Source organism: Lampetra planeri, chromosome 12 (genome assembly GCF_965212315.1).
Source record: "Lampetra planeri chromosome 12, kcLamPlan1.2.h2, whole genome shotgun sequence".
Lineage (NCBI taxonomy): Eukaryota > Metazoa > Chordata > Hyperoartia > Petromyzontiformes > Petromyzontidae > Lampetra > Lampetra planeri.
The window spans coordinates 2,360,383-2,382,097 of record NC_136118.1 but is presented as its reverse complement, the minus strand read 5'-3'; the positions used below and the strand labels follow the sequence as shown (position 1 = coordinate 2,382,097).

The 21,715-nt window shown below is 50.1% G+C and overlaps 1 protein-coding gene across 1 annotated transcript in view; it reads left to right on the top strand.

Moving 5' to 3' along the window:
* The window catches only part of IGFBP7 (insulin like growth factor binding protein 7), a 36,478-nt gene extending 14,779 nt beyond the window's left edge, over positions 1–21,699 (top strand). Inside the window, exons 3-6 of the mRNA XM_078599182.1 lie at positions 5,650–5,759; positions 18,701–18,817; positions 19,265–19,403; positions 20,683–21,699. Of these exons, the coding sequence (XP_078455308.1) occupies positions 5,650–5,759; positions 18,701–18,817; positions 19,265–19,403; positions 20,683–20,702 (386 nt within the window). The 3' untranslated portion in view covers positions 20,703–21,699. The remainder of the gene's footprint in view (positions 1–5,649; positions 5,760–18,700; positions 18,818–19,264; positions 19,404–20,682) is intronic.
* Positions 21,700–21,715: the final 16 nt, after the last annotated feature.

Genomic DNA, 21,715 nt, shown 5'->3' with positions numbered 1-21,715 from the left:
AAAGCGTTGTTGGTGTGATCAAGGGGAGAGTTTTGCGATGGTGGGTGGGACACGTGTGCAGGGTGGAGGTGGGAGACCAAGAGGGAGACCTGAAGCCACGTTGTGGTAGTAATGAATCTGTGCGAGTGGTCCTCGATGGACTCGGCTGCACCAAGGGGAAGAGCTAAGATCAAATGGTGGTGATGATGAGTCCTGCAATTGGACATTTGGATTTGTTGGGCCAATTTCTTTCTTTTTTTAGAGAAGCTTTGCTGACAACCGTGTCAGCAAACAGAGTTCTTGACACGCGTTTCAACACTCGAAACACTTTTCCTAAAAAAGCAAAATCTAACCCAACGTGTTTGCCTTGCGACATTCCACGCATGCCTCCCGCGCACCTGTACACAGCCCAAGGCTACGAGCCCAGCAGATCGCGGCATTCAAATGGGCCAAGACATGCGGGCAAGCAGTGGCCTTGGCTATCGAGTGCGCAGGCGGTGCAACGGCACCGTGGCCCACGGGCCGGTCGGAGTGACACCAAGCACCGGGGCTACGAAGAGCAACTTGACAGGGGACTATAACTTAATTCCTTTGCACCAGGGGCCCATGCCAACCAGGTGACGCTGCCGCTGCAGGCAGGCACAGAGAGGAGATCAGTCCCACGTCACTCTGGCCAATGAGACTCCTTCGCAGAAGTGACCAGAATCACGTGACTTTACCGAAAGAACTAAGAGTATGAATCCTTGCAGTCACGAAAGCTTCAAATCTAGAATCAGCATCTTTGTTGAGACTGCAGCAGGAGGAATCCGATGAGCTGTGAAGCTCTTTTTCCTTCCCCTGACAGATGTCCAGTACGGGGCGGGTCGGCAGGTTTACAACAGCAAAGAATGAAACGACAAACAACGAATGTGCTAAATAGAGAAAATGCTAAGCAAGTCACTAAATATAAATAAGTAAGATATACATTAATTCATTTAATGAGTCCGATTTTTTTCCCAAATTGGGTAAGGCAGCAAAACAGTCCCAGGCCACACCAACACCAAAGAAATAACGTCAAACAGAATACAAGAATGAAACAAAATCAGAACAAAAACAACCGACATCAAATGTGGATGTCATAACCATTTTAATATGTTTCAAACCCATTATTGCTTTTTTATTTATGAGATAACGACATTGATGCCACTAAAGTGTTGCCACCTATTAGGTGGAACCAGATTTAAGTCTGGTCCACTGACCAAATCCAGGTCCTGATCATCATCATGATCATCACTGTCATCATCACGATAACCATTTTAAATTATCACCATCATCACAACCATCTTCATCATACCCACCAGTATTGTCATCATCATTGAACCCACCACTACCGTCATGATCATCATCACCACCCAGTAGTTCACCGCCTAAGGTTTGTACACATTTTGGGGGTGGGGGGAGGGCAAACTCTCCTGCTCGGGATATCGTTTTGTTGGGGGGTGGGGGGTCAGGTGTGGGGTAGGGGGTGAGGTGTGGGGGGGTCAGGTGTGGGGTAGGGGGTGAGGTGTGGGGGGGGGTGAGGTGTGGGGTAGGGGGTGAGGTGTGGGGGGTCAGGTGTGGGGTAGGGGGTGAGGTATGGGGGGGGGTGAGGTGTGGGGTAGGGGGTGAGGTGTGGGGGGGGGGGTGAGGTGTGGGGGGTCAGGTGTGGGGTAGGGGGTGAGGTGTGGGGGGGCGTTCCATCGCCTAAGAGCCCAGAGGCGAAATAGCTCAAGATTCCTGGCCATGTAAGGTCTCCGTCTCTCTCCCACGCACCCACTCCGGCAGAATGTATCCACATCGCACGGCCCTAAACAGACAGATCCCCCCTATAGCCTTCACAGACCTTTGGGGCAAGTGCTGTTTGTGAGCACCTGTTAAGGCCGGGACGGCTCACGAGAGGTTGGGTGGCCAGCACCACGCCCGACAACCCGCATGTGTCTTCCGAGTGCCGATGTTTACACACCGCACCAGTTACCTATTTAATGCTGAGTCGACCTATTAGGAGGTTCTGGATTGGTTAAGTTAGGCGTGCCGGGGAATCGAACTGAGGTACCCCGGGTTTGTAACCCAGTGCGTTAACAGATATATAAGCTTGTATATAAACACACGCTCGTACACTCACAAACCCACACTTTGATACACACTCGTATATAAACACATACCCTCATATGCAATAAAAGTGCTGTTAGCGAGCACATGAATGCTGACGCATGGCACGCGAGGGAGTGGGTGGCCAGCACCACGCCCGGCCGCCTTTGTCTCTCTAATGACGATATATACATATCGCACTAGGTGCTCGTTCGTAACGTAGCTCGCTCATACATACATGCATGCATACAGACATTATCAAGTGGCGGTGACGTCACCACATCGCCTGTGCCAGGCTGGGTGCACTTTGAGGCCACGTGAGGTGTCGAATGCCCACTTGCAGGAGGTCACGGGATAGAGCCAGGTGCCATGGGTTTATTGACATAGAAGACTGGCAGATGTACCAACTGTGCTCCCCACTTTGCCAATTTTTTGCGTTTTAGCCGCCCGGCGCTCCGCTCGTTGTTGTGAGCGTCGCTGCTCTCCCCTCCGTTGTTGCTGGAGGGCGACTGCCTCCAACTCCCCAGTAGCGTCCTTCACGAGCCTCCTCCACAGAGGCCGATCTCGACACTGCTGGTGCAAGTCATCGGCAAGTCCAATCAGCTCCACATTCTTCTGTACCACATCAGTCCATCTCTTCTCTCGCCCGTGCCGTGCCCGTTTAGCCCCATCTAACCGGCCAAACAGATGCGCTTGGGCATGCAGTGGCTGGGAATTCGGGCTACATGACCCCGCAAACGCAGCTACAGCTTGTCGGAGAAGCTAGCTGGTGGGACTTTATCCAGATCCTTCAAGGCTCTGTAAGCTCCTCACATAATCCAGTCTGGTTAAACCCAGGATGAATCGTCGGCAGGCTAGTCTGAGTGTTTCAAACGGGCGCAAATGTTCCTTTCGAGGTGTCAAAGTCTCGCAAGTATAAAGAAGGGAGGGCATAACTGTGGCCGAGAAGACCCGGAGCTTTGTTTGAAGGGACATGCCAGGTAGCTATCGCACAGCGTTGTGCAGCTCATGAAACGATAATTCCGCTCGACTGATTCGGAGTGAAATTTCGGCTGCCAAACCGGAGCCGGTCATAAGCACACTGCTCAAGTACGGAAACTTCTCCACTCTCTCCACAACTGTCATTAAATCCGCACACACAAGTGCAATTACATTGCTCTCGTACAAACACGAGTGCACACACGCACACACTATATACACACACTGTCACCCACACATGTATAAACACATCGCAGGAACTCACTCACGTACAAAGACAAAGATCCGCGTATAGCCTCAACATACTGTTGGGGCAAGTGCTGTTAGCAAGCAACGCCTATGAAGGCCAGCACGGCACAAGAGAGGTCGGTGGGTGGCCAGTACAGCACCACGCCCGGCCGCTTTTGTCTCTCTTGTGGCGATGTTTACACATCGCACCAGGTATTCATTTGAGGCTTAGTCAACGTAGGGCAGGCTCAGGACCGGTTCAGAGAATCGTCACCGCATGATGTTGGGCCGTGAGCAGGAATCGTACTTGGATCACCGGGGTTCGGAGCGCAGTGTGCGCGCTAACCCGCTACATTGCCGCTTACCCACAATTACACTCGCGTGTTAACACACCGCACTGCACTCTCTCTCTCTTGCACACCCACGCACGTAGCTTCTTGCACGCCTTCTTGTGCGAGAAGCAAGAATCTTGATGGGAGGGGGGGGAAGGGGGTTCGGTGGAGGAAGTCTCCCCACGGTTGCTGAGCAATGGCCCAAATCGCCAAGCGGCCAGTAACAAACATCACTTATTTATTAAAGTTGTCAAATTTTACGAGCTGTAACTCGTTAAAAGTGTCTTCGTGTAAGCGCCATTGGAGAGCACCTATTAAGGCCGGCGGTGTCGCACGAGCGATGGGGGGAAATTACGAGCCCCGTGTTGATGACAGAGCGACTCGAGATACATCTAGGACGACGCGCACGTGTAAACCTGACAAAAATTGCGCGTGGCACGAGAACGCGGACGAAGAGTGGAAGTGCGCGGCGCCGGCGTGTGTGGCGACAACTTCGCTCAAATACGGCGGAACTATTAACAGTTTGCTAAGAGTCAAGGTCAATAGGTCATCACGGCCAATGCCGTTGATGCCACCACACAGCATACAATGAGACCCATCCCCGGTCCCCTTTGGAATTCTCGCACTTGGGTGAAACGAAATGAACGTGACCCTTAAGCGATCAGCGTGGCGACGAATGCATGGTCCAACAACCTCCATGAGCGGCACGGCACGTGGAAGTCCCCGAGCCAGCTGTGGATTGCCAAGGGGGCTACGGAGTTGCAATAATTGAAGGGAAGTTGTATTTGGCCAGGCGCAGAGACAAGTCTGTGCGGGAAGGGGCTGGGCTGCTGTACGGGAGAGCGAGTTATTCCCATTCCTGTGGCTTCTCCGCTCCCACTACCTCCCAAGTGCTATGTGGTACTTTATTCTTTATTTTAAATCGAGGATTTACGTTCATGCCTCCCTTTTTCACGAAGTCAAAGCGCCGCATTCAGCGTGAGCCATGGTCAATCCACTGCTGTATGAAGACCTCCACAAGTTTTCTCCATCCATCATAGGTTCCTGCGATGCCACGATCCATGTTTCCTTTCTGTGCAGGAAATTATCTCGATGCCGGTCGTCCTCCGGGACGCGTTTCCCTCCTTTGGCAGTCAGTCAGTCACTTGTCTCGTGCATCAGACATCATCATCACCACCACCACCATCGCTTCTAGCCATGATGTGTCCTGCCCAAGCCTACTTTTATTGACAGTCAATGGAATGTCTATATTCTGATCAACGTGGACCAGCTCTCTGCGTCCCAGTGTCATTCACAGATTGAAGATCTCTCCCTCTTCGCATATAACTACGTATTCAGCTTTAAGTCCGTGTTTCTGATTCACACATCATAGCGGGTTCATACAAAATGAATAGATACATGATCTGTATCGATACACTGAATTATATGCAATTAACTGTGTTCATATATGTTTTTGGCATGTGCATCTATACACGTGTGTGGAGCGGTAGTGCCGTGGTTGGCACGCTGTGGCACGTACCAGGAGGCCGAGTTAAATTCCTGTTCACGGCAAACGCCAGTGACGTTTTTTCAACCGGTAGTGGGCTTCCCCGAGGTCGACTCAGCCTCAAATGAGTACTTGGTGGGTGTGTAATCAACAGTGTTGTGGAGACAAAGGCGGCCAGGCGTGGTGCCAACAGCACTTGCTCAAACAGCATGTAAGAGGCTATAGGGGGGATCTTTTCCTTTGGAGCGTGTGTGAATGTGGGTGATGCATCAATCTGCCAGTCACTCTGGGCGGTAACTCCCCAACACTTTGGTCTGTCCCGTGACTTCGCCATTTCACGTGGCCTGTGAGTGCACCCAGCCTGGCACGAGCGCTGCGGCGACATGACTACCCACGTATGAGCGACGGCCGCTGTTGTGCGCACAGTGTTCTTGTCAGGCCGCACGGTGTCTCCATGCTCAGGTGAGCAGTGGCCGTGAATGCCATTCGCGACCCTGAGCCACTGGTGGCAATGTCACGCTCCTTTCAATTCTTCTGCAGGTCCCTCCATCGTGACGCCGCCCCGCATTGTGTGGAACGTGACGGGATCGCAGGTGTACCTGAGCTGCGAGGTCATCGGCATCCCCACCCCGACCCTCACCTGGAACAAGGTGTGTTGGCCACTCACCTACTCAACTGCACACCCAATCTGCCTGCACACGACACTCATCTACGACGTCGAGTACACTCGTCTGTGAATACTACACTCACTTTCACTAAACCATTCATCACATTTTGGCCTGTGTCCTGCCCGCACCCTGCACTCACTGAAATTCGCACTCTCTACTGATTCCACTGTGTGGAGTTCCAGACTTAGGGGGCAGCAGAGGACAATGGGCGACCTCCCACTGAGCAAACACAATTTATGTTGCTGGAGTGGAGCGCATGTGGAGAGTAGAGAAGGGAGGGGAGAGGGAGAGAGTGCGTGGAGGAGAGTAGAGTGAGATGAGAGGTAGGAGAGTGCGTGGAGGGAAGTAGAGTGAGATGAGAGGTAGGAGAGTGCGTGGAGGAGAGTAGAGTGAGATGAGAGGTAGGAGAGTGCGTGGAGGGGAGTAGAGTGAGATGAGAGGTAGGAGAGTGCGTGGAGGGGAGTAGAGTGAGATGAGAGGTAGGAGAGTGCGTGGAGGGGAGTAGAGTGAGATGAGAGGTAGGAGAGTGCGTGGAGGGGAGTAGAGTGAGATGAGAGGTAGGAGAGTGCGTGGAGGGGAGTAGAGTGAGATGAGAGGTAGGAGAGTGCGTGGAGGAGAGTAGAGTGAGATGAGAGGTAGGAGAGTGCGTGGAGGGAAGTAGAGTGAGATGAGAGGTAGGAGAGTGCGTGGAGGGGAGTAGAGTGAGATGAGAGGTAGGAGAGTGCGTGGAGGGGAGTAGAGTGAGATGAGAGGTAGGAGAGTGCGTGGAGGAGAGTAGAGTGAGATGAGAGGTAGGAGAGTGCGTGGAGGGGAGTAGAGTGAGATGAGAGGTAGGAGAGTGCGTGGAGGGGAGTAGAGTGAGATGAGAGGTAGGAGAGTGCGTGGAGGGGAGTAGAGTGAGATGAGAGGTAGGAGAGTGCGTGGAGGGGAGTAGAGTGAGATGAGAGGTAGGAGAGTGCATGGAGGAGAGTAGAGTGAGATGAGAGGTAGGAGAGTGCGTGGAGGGGAGTAGAGTGAGATGAGAGGTAGGAGAGTGCGTGGAGGGGAGTAGAGTGAGATGAGAGGTAGGAGAGTGCGTGGAGGGGAGTAGAGTGAGATGAGAGGTAGGAGAGTGCGTGGAGGAGAGTAGAGTGAGATGAGAGGTAGGAGAGTGCGTGGAGGGGAGTAGAGTGAGATGAGAGGTAGGAGAGTGCGTGGAGGGGAGTAGAGTGAGATGAGAGGTAGGAGAGTGCGTGGAGGAGAGTAGAGTGAGATGAGAGGTAGGAGAGTGCGTGGAGGGGAGTAGAGTGAGATGAGAGGTAGGAGAGTGCGTGGAGGGGAGTAGAGTGAGATGAGAGGTAGGAGAGTGCGTGGAGGGGAGTAGAGTGAGATGAGAGGGAAGAGGTAGGAGAGTGCGTGGTGAGTAGTAGAGTGAGATGAGAGGGGAGAGGTAGGAGAGTGCGTGGAGGGGAGTAGAGTTATATGGGAGGGAAGATGCAGGAGAGTGCGTGGAGGGGAGTAGAGTTAGATGAGAGGGAAGAGGTAGGAGAGTGCGTGGAGGGGAGTAGAGTGAGATGAGAGGGGAGAGGCAGGATAGTGCGTGGAGGGGAGTAGAGTGAAATGGGAGAGAAGAGGTTGGAGAATGCGTGGAGGGGAGTAGAATGAGATGGGAGAAGATAGGCAGGCATAAGCGAGTCCATGGAAGATCCTGAAAAAGGAAACTGCGATGCTGAAATTCGATCCGGGATTGGAGTGGGAGCCAGTGGAAGGATTGGCATCCCGGACTCGCGCACTGTGGCCGTTCGACATTATAATCTATCTGGGTGTGGCCAGGGTGCCTGCGTGCGTGCGAGAGCAGCCCGAATTTCGTAATGACTCACGCACTGAGTGGGCCCATCCACAACAAGGGCCCTGTGTTACATGCCGACAACAACCAGACACAGCGTTGAGCAACTTAGAGAGGTCAGATCGAACCCTGCCCAGCGTGGGAAACTCAAGCCAGAGCCCCCCCCCTACCCCCCCACCACAAACCGCCAGGGCAGTCGCTAAGTTGGGATAACAGCGCAGTGTGAGTGAATGAGACCAGCGTGGGTGGTGTTGGTGGATTGTGTACGGATGCAGGGTCTGGTATTGTCATATTCATTATAATCATAACTACCACCACTGTTGTGATCATCACAATCACCACCATCATTATCTTCAACATTATCATCGCAACCACCACCATCATTAACTTCAACATTATCATCACAACCACCACCATCATTGTCTTCAACATTATCATCACAACCACTACTACTGCCATCATCGCTAACCCCCACTACTGTCATAGTCATCACCATGCTCATCATCATCGTTACCAACACCACTACTGTTATCATCATCTAACGATACAGGTCTCAATTCAAGACCACTGATTCTCGTCTACAAATTAACAAGCTGTGAACTAAATGAGTGATTCACAAGAGCTACAATGCGTACAATGTGAATGCGGTCAGTATTTTTTTTTATTAAAAAGCATTTTCCAAATAAATAAATGCGGTCAGTATGAAGCCAATTATTTCCAATAATTACCATTCAACTATTTTCACACAAAACAGTAGAAACTGAAATGCATTAAGTCAATTAATTAAAAAAAACATTATTTAAAGCAACAAAAATAAATAGGGGGCCCGTTATGCAACTTTGGCCAAGGGCCCAGCAAGAACTTGGACCGATCCACGTCGGGTTTCGCGGTCACGCTCCGTGCCGGGGAGCGAGTCGCATTCGGCACCAGCCAGCGACGTCGTCGCGACAGCTGTGACACCGAGATGTCATCGTGGCCGACGCTGATGCCACTGCACGTCGCCTTCACTTGCTTCTTGCCTTTTGCGAAATCCTGCAGCTGTTGAAATCGACGTAATGCAGTGCACATACAAATGTGGATTTATACAGCCGAGTATAAATGGCACTGCATCTCAAGACGCAGAGGCTTTTGGAAAACCATCGAACAAAGACGGTCACTGCATCGCGCGCATTCAGATGCGCTTCTGCGGCCGTCTGGAATGCTCTTGCTTCCGATATTAAGAAGCCACAGGAGCTATGCACTATTAATTATAAATTTAAAACTATTTTCTTGAGAACTTGTTTTTGTGTTCGTTTGTTGTTCTTCTCTCGCACCTTCCATTAGCACGGTTGGCTACGTACAGTGCGAACGAAGCTCAACATCCATAGTTATTTTACAGAGAGGGGTAAAAAATAAAGGTATTGAACCTGCTCTTGAACACAGGGGCAGGGAGTCTACAGCACGGATGGCTGGGAGGGATGGGGGTCCCAGCTGATGGGGTCAGCAGACAACGAACGATCTCCCACGAAGCTCAAAAACACACAACTTAAAATAACAAACAGAACTTTAAATTAATCGCGACGTATTTATACTGCAAAGTGCCTTGGAGTGACTTTTGTGAATGGGGCTCTCTAAGTGAAGTGTTATTGTTATTGTCGATAGGCCTGGCAGGGCCCTTCTGATAGATTAGGCGTGATTAGCCAATTTAGTCAATGTAAGCGAACGAGTAAAATGATAAAAGTTACATCGACTGTTGTACTTCGTCTGTGGCCCTCTTTACAAATTGGGGCCACCCCTTCATAAGCCACGGCCAGCGCAATGCAGCTGGTGACGTCACCAGGCACCGCCCATCACCTCCCGTCCAGCGTCACACGCGAGAACGGAGGGTGAGACCTTTTTTTCCCCAGCACTCGCCGCGCTCTCAGTCGAGCAATGCTGACGACGGTCGGTAGAGCATTCCATTATGGCACTTACATAATTGGCTATCCCATCTCGACTTGGAATACTCACTGCCCATTACCTCATTCGCATTTTTGCTCCTAATATTACTGCCGTTTCCGCTTAGCTACGGTACCAGGCGCCCAGAGAAATAACCCGCTCGTGGGTGATTCATTCGTGGCAGGCTTGTTCCACTTAGGTCACGGCCACCGACATATTTACTGAGAGACCGTTGCTGTGCCAGGGACTAGGGTGGTATTTTAAGCGGTGGGAATTTTGCTCAAACAAGACGATTTGTGTTCTTGCATGCAACACGATTGCCCTCCAATCTGGACTCAATCAGAGAGGGGCAGAGAGAGACAGAGAGGTGGGGGGGGGAAGAGAGAGTGGGAGAACTTCGTCAAGTTCTTAAATATAGAACAGAGGTTGCTTGACCCTGGGGAACAGTGGTTGTTTCTTAGGGGCTGCTGGGAAGTTGAGGAGGGGGCGGGGGCACGATACAGGGAGGATTTTTGCAAAACAACAGCATTTGCGGAAGACTCAACCAAAGTCAATTCCCTTTCGTAGGCCTCGATTACAACATCTAAAAATTGCGCACTTCCAGAACAATCGGAGCCTCAGTTCAGACACAGTGGCAGGCTTGTGCTGGAGGCAAACTCGGTCATCGTTTTGTCAGTCAGTTACAAGGTTCGCATTTTGGTGTGGGGAGTGAAATGAAAATATATTCTTATGCTCAAATAATCAATTGTTTACAATTTGTAAGTAGTTGTTTTCCTAGGTTTTTTTTGTAAGCCGCTATAGATTATTTAACCCAATTATTTTCCACTGCAATTCATATCATATACGTAGATTTCTCAGCGTCACATAATTATAAAGAACATCCAATTAAATCCACTTCGCTGTAGATGATTTCACTGTACACTCTATATCACTCTATATAGACAAACTAGCGGGAAGTACCCGGCGTTGTCCGGGTCAAAAAAATATTTCAAACCTACTCTTAAAAATCTAACAGCAGTGCAGACTGACTCTGGTGGTACCTGCTATGATTACAGCAGTGCATACCGACTGTGGTGGTACCTGCTATCACTACAGTAGTACATGCTGACTATATAGCAGTACTTATCGACTCTATAGCACAAAGTATCCAACTGACAAAGTGGCGTGGTGAGGCCTAGTCCCGTGCAGAGCCTCCGGCCTCGCCTATATTGTCCAGCTGGCCGAGGTGGCACCTTGGCAGGCTGGGGCTGGGCTGCTAGCCCTGACCCCCCCCACCCAGCCACGATCTCCCCGGCCGCTCTGCAGTAACATCTAGCGACTGTATAGTAGTAATAACTACACGCATCGGGGTGGGGGGGACATCACACAGTGAAGAATTTACCTGAGCGTTTAGTATATTTTAATAGCATTTTGAACGCAAAAGAAAATGACCCCCTCATTCCCACCGAAGACGTGCGACTTGGCATGAGCCCCCCCCCCCACCAAAGGCGCAGGCGCGTGAGTTGGTATGGTCGTGCACGCGCCAAAAATAATTAAATAAAAAGCGAGCGCGCATAAATCGCACTAAATTGCTAATTAAACAAATTTAAAGTTGACAGATGTGAAAAAGGAATAGCGCTTGCTCACGGCGGCGCTTACCGTGTGGTACCTGGCTATGCTTTTTACGTAAACACCACCGTTGGAGAGCCAAATTGTTTGAAAGCGCGCGACCACAAACAAACCCACACACAAACCCACACACAAAGCCACAATTTTTGACTTATATATATGGATAGATATCCCCCGTATAGCCTTGAACAGACTGTTGGGACAAGTGCTGTTAGCGAGCACCTATGAAGGCCAGAACGGTACACCAGGGGGTGGGTGGCCAACATCACGCCCGACCGCCTTTGTCTCCCCAGTGGCGATGTTTACACATGTTGACACATCGCACCAGGTACTCATTTAAGGCTGAGTCGACCTACGGGAGGCCCATGACCGGTGCAGATAATCCTCACTGGTGGTGGCCTGGAGCGGGATGCGAGCATTGTGTTGCTTCATTGCACGACAGACATAATGAAACGTATTCTCACAGTCAAGGTCGGCGGTAGCGCTTGCGGTTTGCATTCGGAATGTTGCGAGTTCAATTCTTGGCTGCGGGTTGGCTCAACCCATCATCACTTGGTGATCGATAAAACGAGTACCACTTTGTGGAGATGATGAATAGACCCACTGCCATAGGAATATGGAATTTTGCGCCACTGGCTTAGGGTTGTGAACAGGAAATGAACATTGCCTCAATGCTCATCTGATCAAAGAAATCACTTTGGCTTCATCATACTTTTAGATCCTAGATATTTGTATCAAAAAAGATTCCCAACACTCTACAAGGACAAATCAAGAATCGATTAGCGAGTTAAATCATGACGATTAATTGATTCATGGAGGCGGGGAATCATTATTGTTACACCTTTAGGATTCGGTCTAAATGACCCGGCACGCACAGTGATGCAACTCTTGCGAATGATGCAACAGGATCTTCAACGTACCACTGCAAGGCCGGCCGACGGTCGCGTCTGATCGCTAACACGCTGCACGCAAACTTGGTACCCCGCACTGTCCTAAACAACGTTTGTACAGTGTTGTATGTATGTATGTTGAACTTCTTTCGCACCGTACGTAGCCAACCGTGCTAATCGGAGGTGCGGGGGAAGGACAACAAGCTAAACACAAAAAGCAGTTCTAACGAAATTAGTTTTCAATCTAGATTTAAAAGCGCATAGCTCCAGTCGCTTCCTAATATTGGAAGGAAGAGCGTTCCAGAAGGCCGCAGAAGAGCATCTGAAAGCGCGTGATGCGGCGACCATCTTTGTTCGATGGCCAACCAAAAGCTGCTGCTGTGAGGATGGCCGGAGCTCGCGTGATGATTGATGCTCTTTGAGAGATCAGCGAGGTACCGTGGTTCATTTTTGGCAAGCACTTGGTGTGTAATGTCCTTCGCGTGCCGCGGGTTTTATTTAATGTATCGAGCTCTTGGCAAAGACCTGGGCTAGCAAGCGTGCGCGGGCTTGTCGGAGCTATGAGAGACACCTGTGATGGATCGGATCAAAGCACCGTTTAGATTCCTCACGAATACAACCCCTCACCAACGTGTGCCATCCTCCCACCGCCGTGTTCCTCGATGCTAATTGCAAAAGCCATCATCGTGAGATATTTTACACCTCCCCCCCCCCTTCTTACGTGACCTCATCTCAGTCACTATTGAATAACTCGCCCCAACTATGTGTCGTGATGATGATCACCTTCAATGGTCATCATCATCTCCCTCACCACCTCCTCCCAGGGCTGGAAATAGGAAGAAGAAGAAATTATTTTGGGAACTCAGAAATGATTCCCCCCACCCCTACTCAATCTGGACCATAGACTAGATCTGAGGAGGAGGAGGGTGGCGAGGAGGTAGAGCTTCGCTTCGTGTATGTTGGTCTCTCTGTGTGTGTCTGTGGGTCTTTGAGCGTGTCTGTGGGTCTCTGTGTGTGTCTGAGGGTCTCTGTGCATATCTGTGGGTCTCTGTGTGTGTCTGTGGGTCTTTGAGCGTGTCTGTGGGTCTCTGTGTGTGTCTGTGGGTCTATGTGCATATCTGTGGGTCTCTGTGTGTGTCTGTGGGTCTTTGTGCGCGTCTTTGGGTATCTGTGTGTGTCTGTGAGCTTCTATGCGTGTCTGTGGTTCTCTGTGTGTGTCTGTGGGTCTCTGTGTGTGTCTGTGGTTCTCTGAGCGTGTCTGTGGGTTTCTGTGCTTGTCTGTGGGTATCTGTGCGCATCTTTGGGTATCTGTGTGTGCCTGTGAGCCTCTATGCGTGTCTGTGGGTCTCTGTGTGTGTCTGTGGGTCTCTGTGTGTGTCTGTGGGTCTCTGTGTGTCTCTGGTTCTCTGAGCGCGTCTGTGGGTTTCTGTGCTTGTCTGTGGATGTCTCTGTTAGTCTAGGGGTCAATCTGTAAGTCAAATTTTAACAAATATGAATCCTTAATTCCTTCCATAACGCAGTCGGGTTCAAATTGTCACTCTCCCCACGGCGTTCCGGAGCGCGTTCCAGCCAATTTCCACCACTACCACTTCCATCATCATCATCATTGGTGGCAAACATTATAGTCGTCTCCCCACACCATGAAGTGCCGGCTTCTCTTCAATCCCAGCACAAATGCAGTGGCGTTTTGATAAAGTTTGGGATCATTTTCTAACGATAAACAAGTCCTGATAATCTAACTGCCTTCTCTTTGCCTGCAACTTTCGTTTACTGTACGTTTGTGTCAGCATACGTTTCTGATAAAGGAATGTTCCAGTTTTTGGTCTGCATCGTTCTGCGTGCGTGCAAATTATAGCGCAGCGTAGCGGTTGGGGAGTGGTGGTTTAGTGGTTAGCGCACTGCACTGCGAACTCGGTGACGTGAATGAGTTATCTTGCTCATGGTCATTAAGAGTGGTGAATAGTGTAACTGGTACTGCGCCTTTCCTCGATCGACTCAGCCTTAAATGAGTACACGGTGCGGTGTGTAAACATCACTAATCAGGATAAAAAGGCGGCCGGGCGAGGTGTTGGCCAACTAACCCCCTCGTGTGCCGTGCCGGCCTTCATAGGTGCTCGCTAACAGCACTTGCCCCAACAGTCTGTTCAGGCTATACGGGGTATCTTTGTCTTCGTGAGAGAGAGGGGGGGGGGGCTGGTCTTGGCATAGTGTACAACAATCTACCAGCATTCAACGGCAAGTCCTGACCAATACTCTGCACTGGCACTCTCATAGCAAGCTAGCGCCGTCTCGCAATTACCAACGAGACATGTTCACAAGTTGATCCGTCGCACTAGAATCCAGCGACGTGTGGATGGGAGTTAAAACGAAACTATGTTTTACTTTTACCGCGTAAGACTCGCTGAGCTTAAAAATATATTTTTCAGAAGAGACCTGGTTATCACAAATGATAGCTCAACGAAGTGGCTTATCATCGTGTGGAAATGTATAGCAGCCAAATACTCTCAACACGTGATGTTCATTCTAAATGTGGAGGGGAAAGCGGAGGATCTGGAGAAAAATCCACGCGACCACGGGAAGAGAGAGAGAGAGACGCGCAAACTCAAACTACACAGCAGCCGTTAGGGTCGGGATCGAACCCACGGCCTCCTGTGTACCAGGCGAGGTAGTTAACATCTCGCACTCTGCTGGGAGCGCGTAGTGGGGGCACATTCCAGCGCGCACACAACGCACAACTGAAAGCCACCACAAAGACACGACACAAAGCCACCACAAAGACACGACACAAAGCCACCACAAAGACACAACACAAAGCCACCACAAAGACTCGACACAAAGCCACCATAAAGACACGACACAAAGCCACCACAAAGACACGACACAAAGCCACCACAAAGACACGACACAAAGCCACCACAAAGACACAACACAAAGCCACCACAAAGACTCGACACAAAGCCACCATAAAGACACGACACAAAGCCACCACAAAGACACGACACAAAGCCACCATAAAGACACGACACAAAGCCACCACAAAGACACGACACAAAGCCACCACAAAGACACGACACAAAGCCACCACAAAGACACGACACAAAGCCACCACAAAGACTCGACACAAAGCCACCACAAAGACTCGACACAAAGCCACCACAAAGACTCGACACAAAGCCACCACAAAGACACGACACAAAGCCACCACAAAGACACGACACAAAGCCACCACAAAGACTCGACACAAAGCCACCACAAAGACACGACACAAAGCCACCACAAAGACTCGACACAAAGCCACCACAAAGACACAACACAAAGCCACCACAAAGACACGACACAAAGCCACCACAAAGACACGACACAAAGCCACCACAAAGACACAACACAAAGCCACCACAAAGACACGACACAAAGCCACCACAAAGACACGACACAAAGCCACCACAAAGACTCGACACAAAGCCACCACAAAGACACGACACAAAGCCACCACAAAGACACAACACAAAGCCACCACAAAGACACAACACAAAGCCACCACAAAGACACGACACAAAGCCACCACAAAGACACGACACAAAGCCACCACAAAGACACGACACAAAGCCACCACAAAGACACAACACAAAGCCACCACAAAGACACAACACAAAGCCACCACAAAGACACAACACAAAGCCACCACAAAGACACAACACAAAGCCACCACAAAGACACAACACAAAGCCACCACAAAGACACAACACAAAGCCACCACAAAGACACGACACAAAGCCACCACAAAGACACGACACAAAGCCACCACAAAGACACAACACAAAGCCACCACAAAGACACGACACAAAGCCACCACAAAGACACGACACAAAGCCACCACAAAGACACATTTTTCACGCTTGAGACTCCACGATGAAGGCCACAGATTGGTCCCGCGGGCCGCCCTCTTTCTTCTTCTCCGTCGTCTCGGTCTCCGTCTCCCTGCCTCTTCGGGGTAGATTTTCACAGGCGAATAAACCCACTCACAATCGGGACAAAAACAAAGGCGGAGCGTCGAGCGGCTTCTAAAAAGTGACCCCCCCCCCACCCAAGGACCCCCTCGCAGCGGGGGCCACTGAAAACGCCCTCTCCTCCCCCCAAATAGCAACGTCCCCGTGTTTTTGTCCCCCCGCTCCCCCCGTTTCGGATCTCAATGTCCTCGGCTAATATCGCGGGGGAGTGGTGCAGCGACGATTCAATAGGCCTTGGGAGCGGGGGCCATTCCCCAACGGCATTCGTGTTTTATGTTCAAAGAAATAACCATGAATTATTTTAGTTAAATAGAATTTTTTTAAAAACCCTCACTTTTTTTTTGTTCCACCAGCCACGCTTGTCTGCGTGTGTGTCTAAAGGCCCTGGCGTGTGTCTATGGAAGAGTGGCTCTTCATTGCATGGCCGCGGGCCACTGGCGGCCTCTGGTGGTCTTTAGTGCGGCCCCTGACGTGCGGCCCCCGACAATAAACAAATGTGGAAACACCCCCCCCCCCCCTCCCAGCATCGTGCTGTCAAACCCCAAAATGTTTTCAAATGTGTGGTGGCCCACACACCGATGTTTCATCGGCGAAGGTGCCCCCCCCCCCTCTGAAAATTAGTCAAGAACACTGCTATAGACCCTTGTGTGTTTATAGACCCTGGTCTGTCTATAGGCCTTGGTGTGTGTTTGTAGGTCCTGGTGTGTGTCTGTAGACCCTGGTGTGTGTCTGTAGACCCTGGTGTGTGTCTGTAGGTCCTGGTGTGTGTCTGTAGGTCCTGGTCTGTCTGTAGACCCTGGTGTGTGTCTGTAGGCCCTGGTGTGTAGACCCTGGTGTGTGTCTGTAGGTCCTGGTGTGTGTCTGTAGGTCCTGGTGTGTGTCTGTAGGTCCTGGTGTGTGTCTGTAGGTCCTGGTGTGTGTCTGTAGGTCCTGGTGTGTGTCTGTAGGTCCTGGTGTGTGTCTGTAGGTCCTGGTGTGTGTCTGTAGGTCCTGGTGTGTGTTTGTAGGTCCTGGTGTGTCTAACCCATGTGTGGAAAAAAAGTGCTTCTGAAGATTTCACTAACATTGTAGCCCCAATAATTGTGTGTCCATCACCCTGTTAAATCGCGAGTATGACTGCAATAGCAAATTACTGACTACATAATGCTGTACGGTATTCCCATAAAGACGTATCTAAAACGACAAATTGGTAATTAGTTCAGATTTTGGTATTTTTTTGGATCGAAAAGCATAATAAACATTCTTGATTTGAAGCTTTCGTGACTGCAGGAATCTATACTTTTTGATTCTTTCGGTAAAGTCACGTAGGTATATAACAAAATAAATCACGTGACTTTACCGAAAGAACCAAAAAGTATATACACATAATAAACACGTGGGTGACATGAACTCCTCACGCGCCGGTGTGTTAAGCCCGAAATGTTTGCGTCTAGACGCCAAAGCATTCCACAAACTCAACCCAAACCCACTCATGGCAGTTTGCCACAACCAAGAGCTCCAACTCGTTGTGTCACCACGAGGCGTTGTTTTGCTCTCCAATAATTATCAACGCTAAGCCAGAGTGAAGCGATGCCATCAGCCCCCCAGGCCAACAACGAGAGCAGTGGCTCTTCACCTGGGGTGTACGCAAGCCCCGGGGGGTAGGAGTGCAAGATGCCCTTTCTGAGACTCAAAGGGGGGTACAGGCTGCAGGAAAGGTGAATCACCGCTTGATCGACAGCGTGGCGGACGCCACAATCTGAAATCGCCACTAAGTGCTGCTGAAATTCTAAAAAGGCAAATTGCCTTCAAATCGCACGAATCGGGACTAACGTACTCACGGCCAACAGCGTCACTCCATACACACACACAAAACACCAAAGACTTGGCAGGACCCTCTTGCCAAGTCTTTGGTGAGGCTTCCAGTTAAGCACACCGGTCGTGTTGGAGAATAAACCCACAACATTTACAATTCGAGAAAAGTTTATTATGAAAGCATTAAAATAATATAAAACCCAGCTTCACCATGTAAGGAATGGCGACAGTGTAAGGGGGCAATTATCCAGCAGTGGAGAGATGACTGATAATTTATTTTAGTCGGTTTAGTATGTATGTTGAACTTCTTTTGCACCGTACGTAATTAACCGTGGTAATTGGAGGTGTGGGGGAAGGACAACTAAACACAAACGAAGTTCCAAAGAAATCGAGTTTTCAATCTCGAGATCTTATTCTTCTTCATGCGTACGGCTGATGTCGATGCAGAGCAAACAACTACAATGTCACAATCAGGTGGTCAAGCCAGACAACCGTGCCAGGAGTGATGGGATGTGATGATGATGATGTGTGTAATATGGTTATAATACATGTTATTATGCAGGAGTGAATTGGATTGTGGTGCCACAGCACCTGGAGAGATGTGACTATGTGGATGAGGCTGCGTGTATGTATGTCTATAATATTTGAAATACCACAATGACATCGTTTCAAGTACAGGAGTGAGACGATCACCATTGCAAATGCGACTTTCCTCGGGTCTCTTTGAAATCTCAAATTGGTTAAAAAAAATAAACCCGAAGTTTGATTTTGTCACCACCACAGGACTATGGGGAGACCTTCATCCACCAGTGGATAGACCATGACTCTCGTTGTTGTTGACCACGAATTGACGAGTGATTGAATCCGCGCCTGAACCCGCAGATCGTGAAGAGCGCCGTGGGAGTGGAGCGCATGGAGCTTCTGCCCGGAGATCGGGACAACCTCGCCATCCAGACGCGCGGAGGCCCCGAGAAACACGAGGTCACGGGATGGGTGCTGGTGCGTCTCGCACACTCACCACACCACCCTCACCGCACCATCCTCACCGCACCACCCTCGCCTCACCACTCTCAACACCCCACTCACGTGAGACTCACCGAATCACAGCCGTGCTCACCGCACCAATCACACCACACTACTCACACCACTCAACACACCACTCACCACACCACTCACACCACACCACATCACACACACACACCAAGCCAATCGCACTGCACTCATTCGTTTAGAGCTGTTCTTTGGGTTTGCTTTGTTGTCTTTCCCCCGCACCTCCGATTCGCACGGTTGGCTACGTATGGCTCTAAAGAAGTTCAACATAAAAACACACGCCACACTTTTCAAACGACGCGCCACGCTCACCACACATGCAACATAGAGATCTCCCCGTGATGGGCGGGAGAGCGCCGTGTGTACGATGCGTCTTTGTCTCGCGTCTCCCCTCAGATCTCCCCGCTGCTGGAGAGCGATGGAGGCGAGTACGAGTGCCACGCCAAGAACTCGCAGGGGGAGGCGGCCGCCGTCGGCTCGATCCACGTGGCGGCCAGCGCCGACCTCATCCCCAGGGAGCACTCCACAGCCACCCGTGAGTGGCAGAGGGGGGGGGGCGACACCCTCGTCACACCTCGCCACATCCTCGCCGAGATCCCACACGCACACATCACCTCCTCTCGCCTACGTCTCACAAACCGAGATTCGTACCTCATCTTCACCGACACTGCTCCTCACGCCGTTTAACATCCCCTGCACCTCAACTCCATTCACCTTTTCTCACCTCTCATTTCCTCTGGCTTTTCTCTCCCCACCTCCCCTCAGCTGTCCGCACTCCCATTCCCCATTCATCACGTCCACGTATTCTCATCTCTCTTCCATTCTCACCTCCCCAACACTTCTCCCGATTTCCCCCTCTCCTCCATTCGCCGTTCCTCACCCCAATTCTTCCTCGCCGACCTCGCTCGTCCCCACACATCCCCACTCAACGTCTCTCTGAACCCCTCTTATTTAATGCCTACTCCAGACAATTGTTGGAGATCTTTCGTTCAACATTCCCTCGACTATCATCTCCCTCACCGCACTTGTATTTTCCACATCTGCGCAGTAAGGGTTTTTTGTTTGCCAGGAGTCTCAACGTTGTGCTGAAATCGTGGATTTGCTGTAGGTAGGAACTCCAGTCAATACGAGACCCCAGGCGGCCAGAGATGGTAGTGCAGGTAACAGCTAAACATGGATTTAATCTAAATGCAAGCGCACCTCTAGACGATGAGCACAATTCTACCATTGAACACTTAGCACGAAGAGCCATCGGATGAAACATTTTGGTTAAACTTTGGATATCTCTCTTCTGCTGTGCATCACAAGCTCAAATACTAATTTTCCTTGTGCTCATCTCCCAATGGTATTTTTCGTATGGCCGATGTTGATGTCTAGCAGTGTTCTTCACTAATTTTCAGAGGGGGCGGGGCTTTCGCCGAAAAAACATTATCAGTGTGAGGACCGCCACACATTTTAAACCATTGGATTGGACAGCACGATGATGGGGGAGTTTTCACTTGTGTATTGTCAAGGGCCGCACCAAAGGCCACCAGGAGCCACCAGTGAGTGGCCTTGAATGCAGCAACAACTATACATTTACATTTAGGTGTTCGAGCCAGACGATTGCGTCAGGGATAGCAGAGGACATCACTGTGACGATGCCTCCTTCGTATTTGTGCATCGGGCATCAAGTCGCTATACATCGGTGGCCTTGAGCCGGTGGTGGAAATTCAAACATGCCTATCGTGGAAAGTCAGTCTTCTTCAACAACCTGGCATCGTTCGGTCGATAACATTCATGCCGCATGCTCCCCCCCTTCCCCCCCATCACAGAGAAAGAGGAGGAACTCTAAGTCTTCCTCTGCAGCGTCGCCACGGGATGGATCCACACGACGTGGCCACGAGCAGCACTTCTCATGGCACGCATGCGGTGGTCAAGCGACGACCCGTGTCCATCCCCTAACCATTTACACCACGGGCACATGTAACTGTCAATTCTGTCGTAACTGAATTACCAGCACAAGAGGCAGGATGATCCGACACCCAAGTAGCAAAGGGCTCTATTTTTTTTTTTACTCTGTACATCGTTCCAACCTGCTGTACGAACACATTTTAAGTCCCTTGCTCGACTAAGTGTGGAGCAGTGATTCATCTCCATCGATAAGCTCTTAAAACCAGCGATAGAAATTCCACATTGCACAGATAAGAGCCCATTCTCTCCAAAGAACCACTGTTCATTTCCCACATCTGCCCTGTGAGGAATGGTTTCTAGGGCCATATTCACCTCTCGACCATGCAGATGAAACAACGGCTTGTCGATTTGCTGCGGGGCATGTTTGACAATTATTGTGCAAATAAAAAGACATCCATAGTAGACGAATCTGATCCAGTCTACACAACCAAACGACGATTTTAAAATGTGTGGGTCATCTGCTCCATTGTCCATCGCTGTAGTTCCGTTACCGTGAAAACTGACTGCGTGCTACTATATATTTTTTATTTGCAAATGCAGCTTCTATTAATTACTGCACTTAAAACTCTAGTTACGAGTGTGTAATGTTAACGGAGAGGCAATACACGCAAGGTTTTGGCATTACTGATGTAAAGCAGACATCCGAAGATGCCATTGTACGTAAGGCACGATGGTAAAAGCCACGTTTTGGTGCTATTATAATCTCGACGCATTCATATTAAACTTACACTGGTGGGGGGATTTTGTCTTAAAGCAGGTTTGTAAGCTTAATTTGCTTGCATCTTTTTGCAAACGAGTCGTTTTTAAAACCGTTTAACGCAAGAAATATAACGACAAAGTGATTCTTTAATAAAAAAGCAATAAACTATAAAAATACACACACGTGAACGAGTT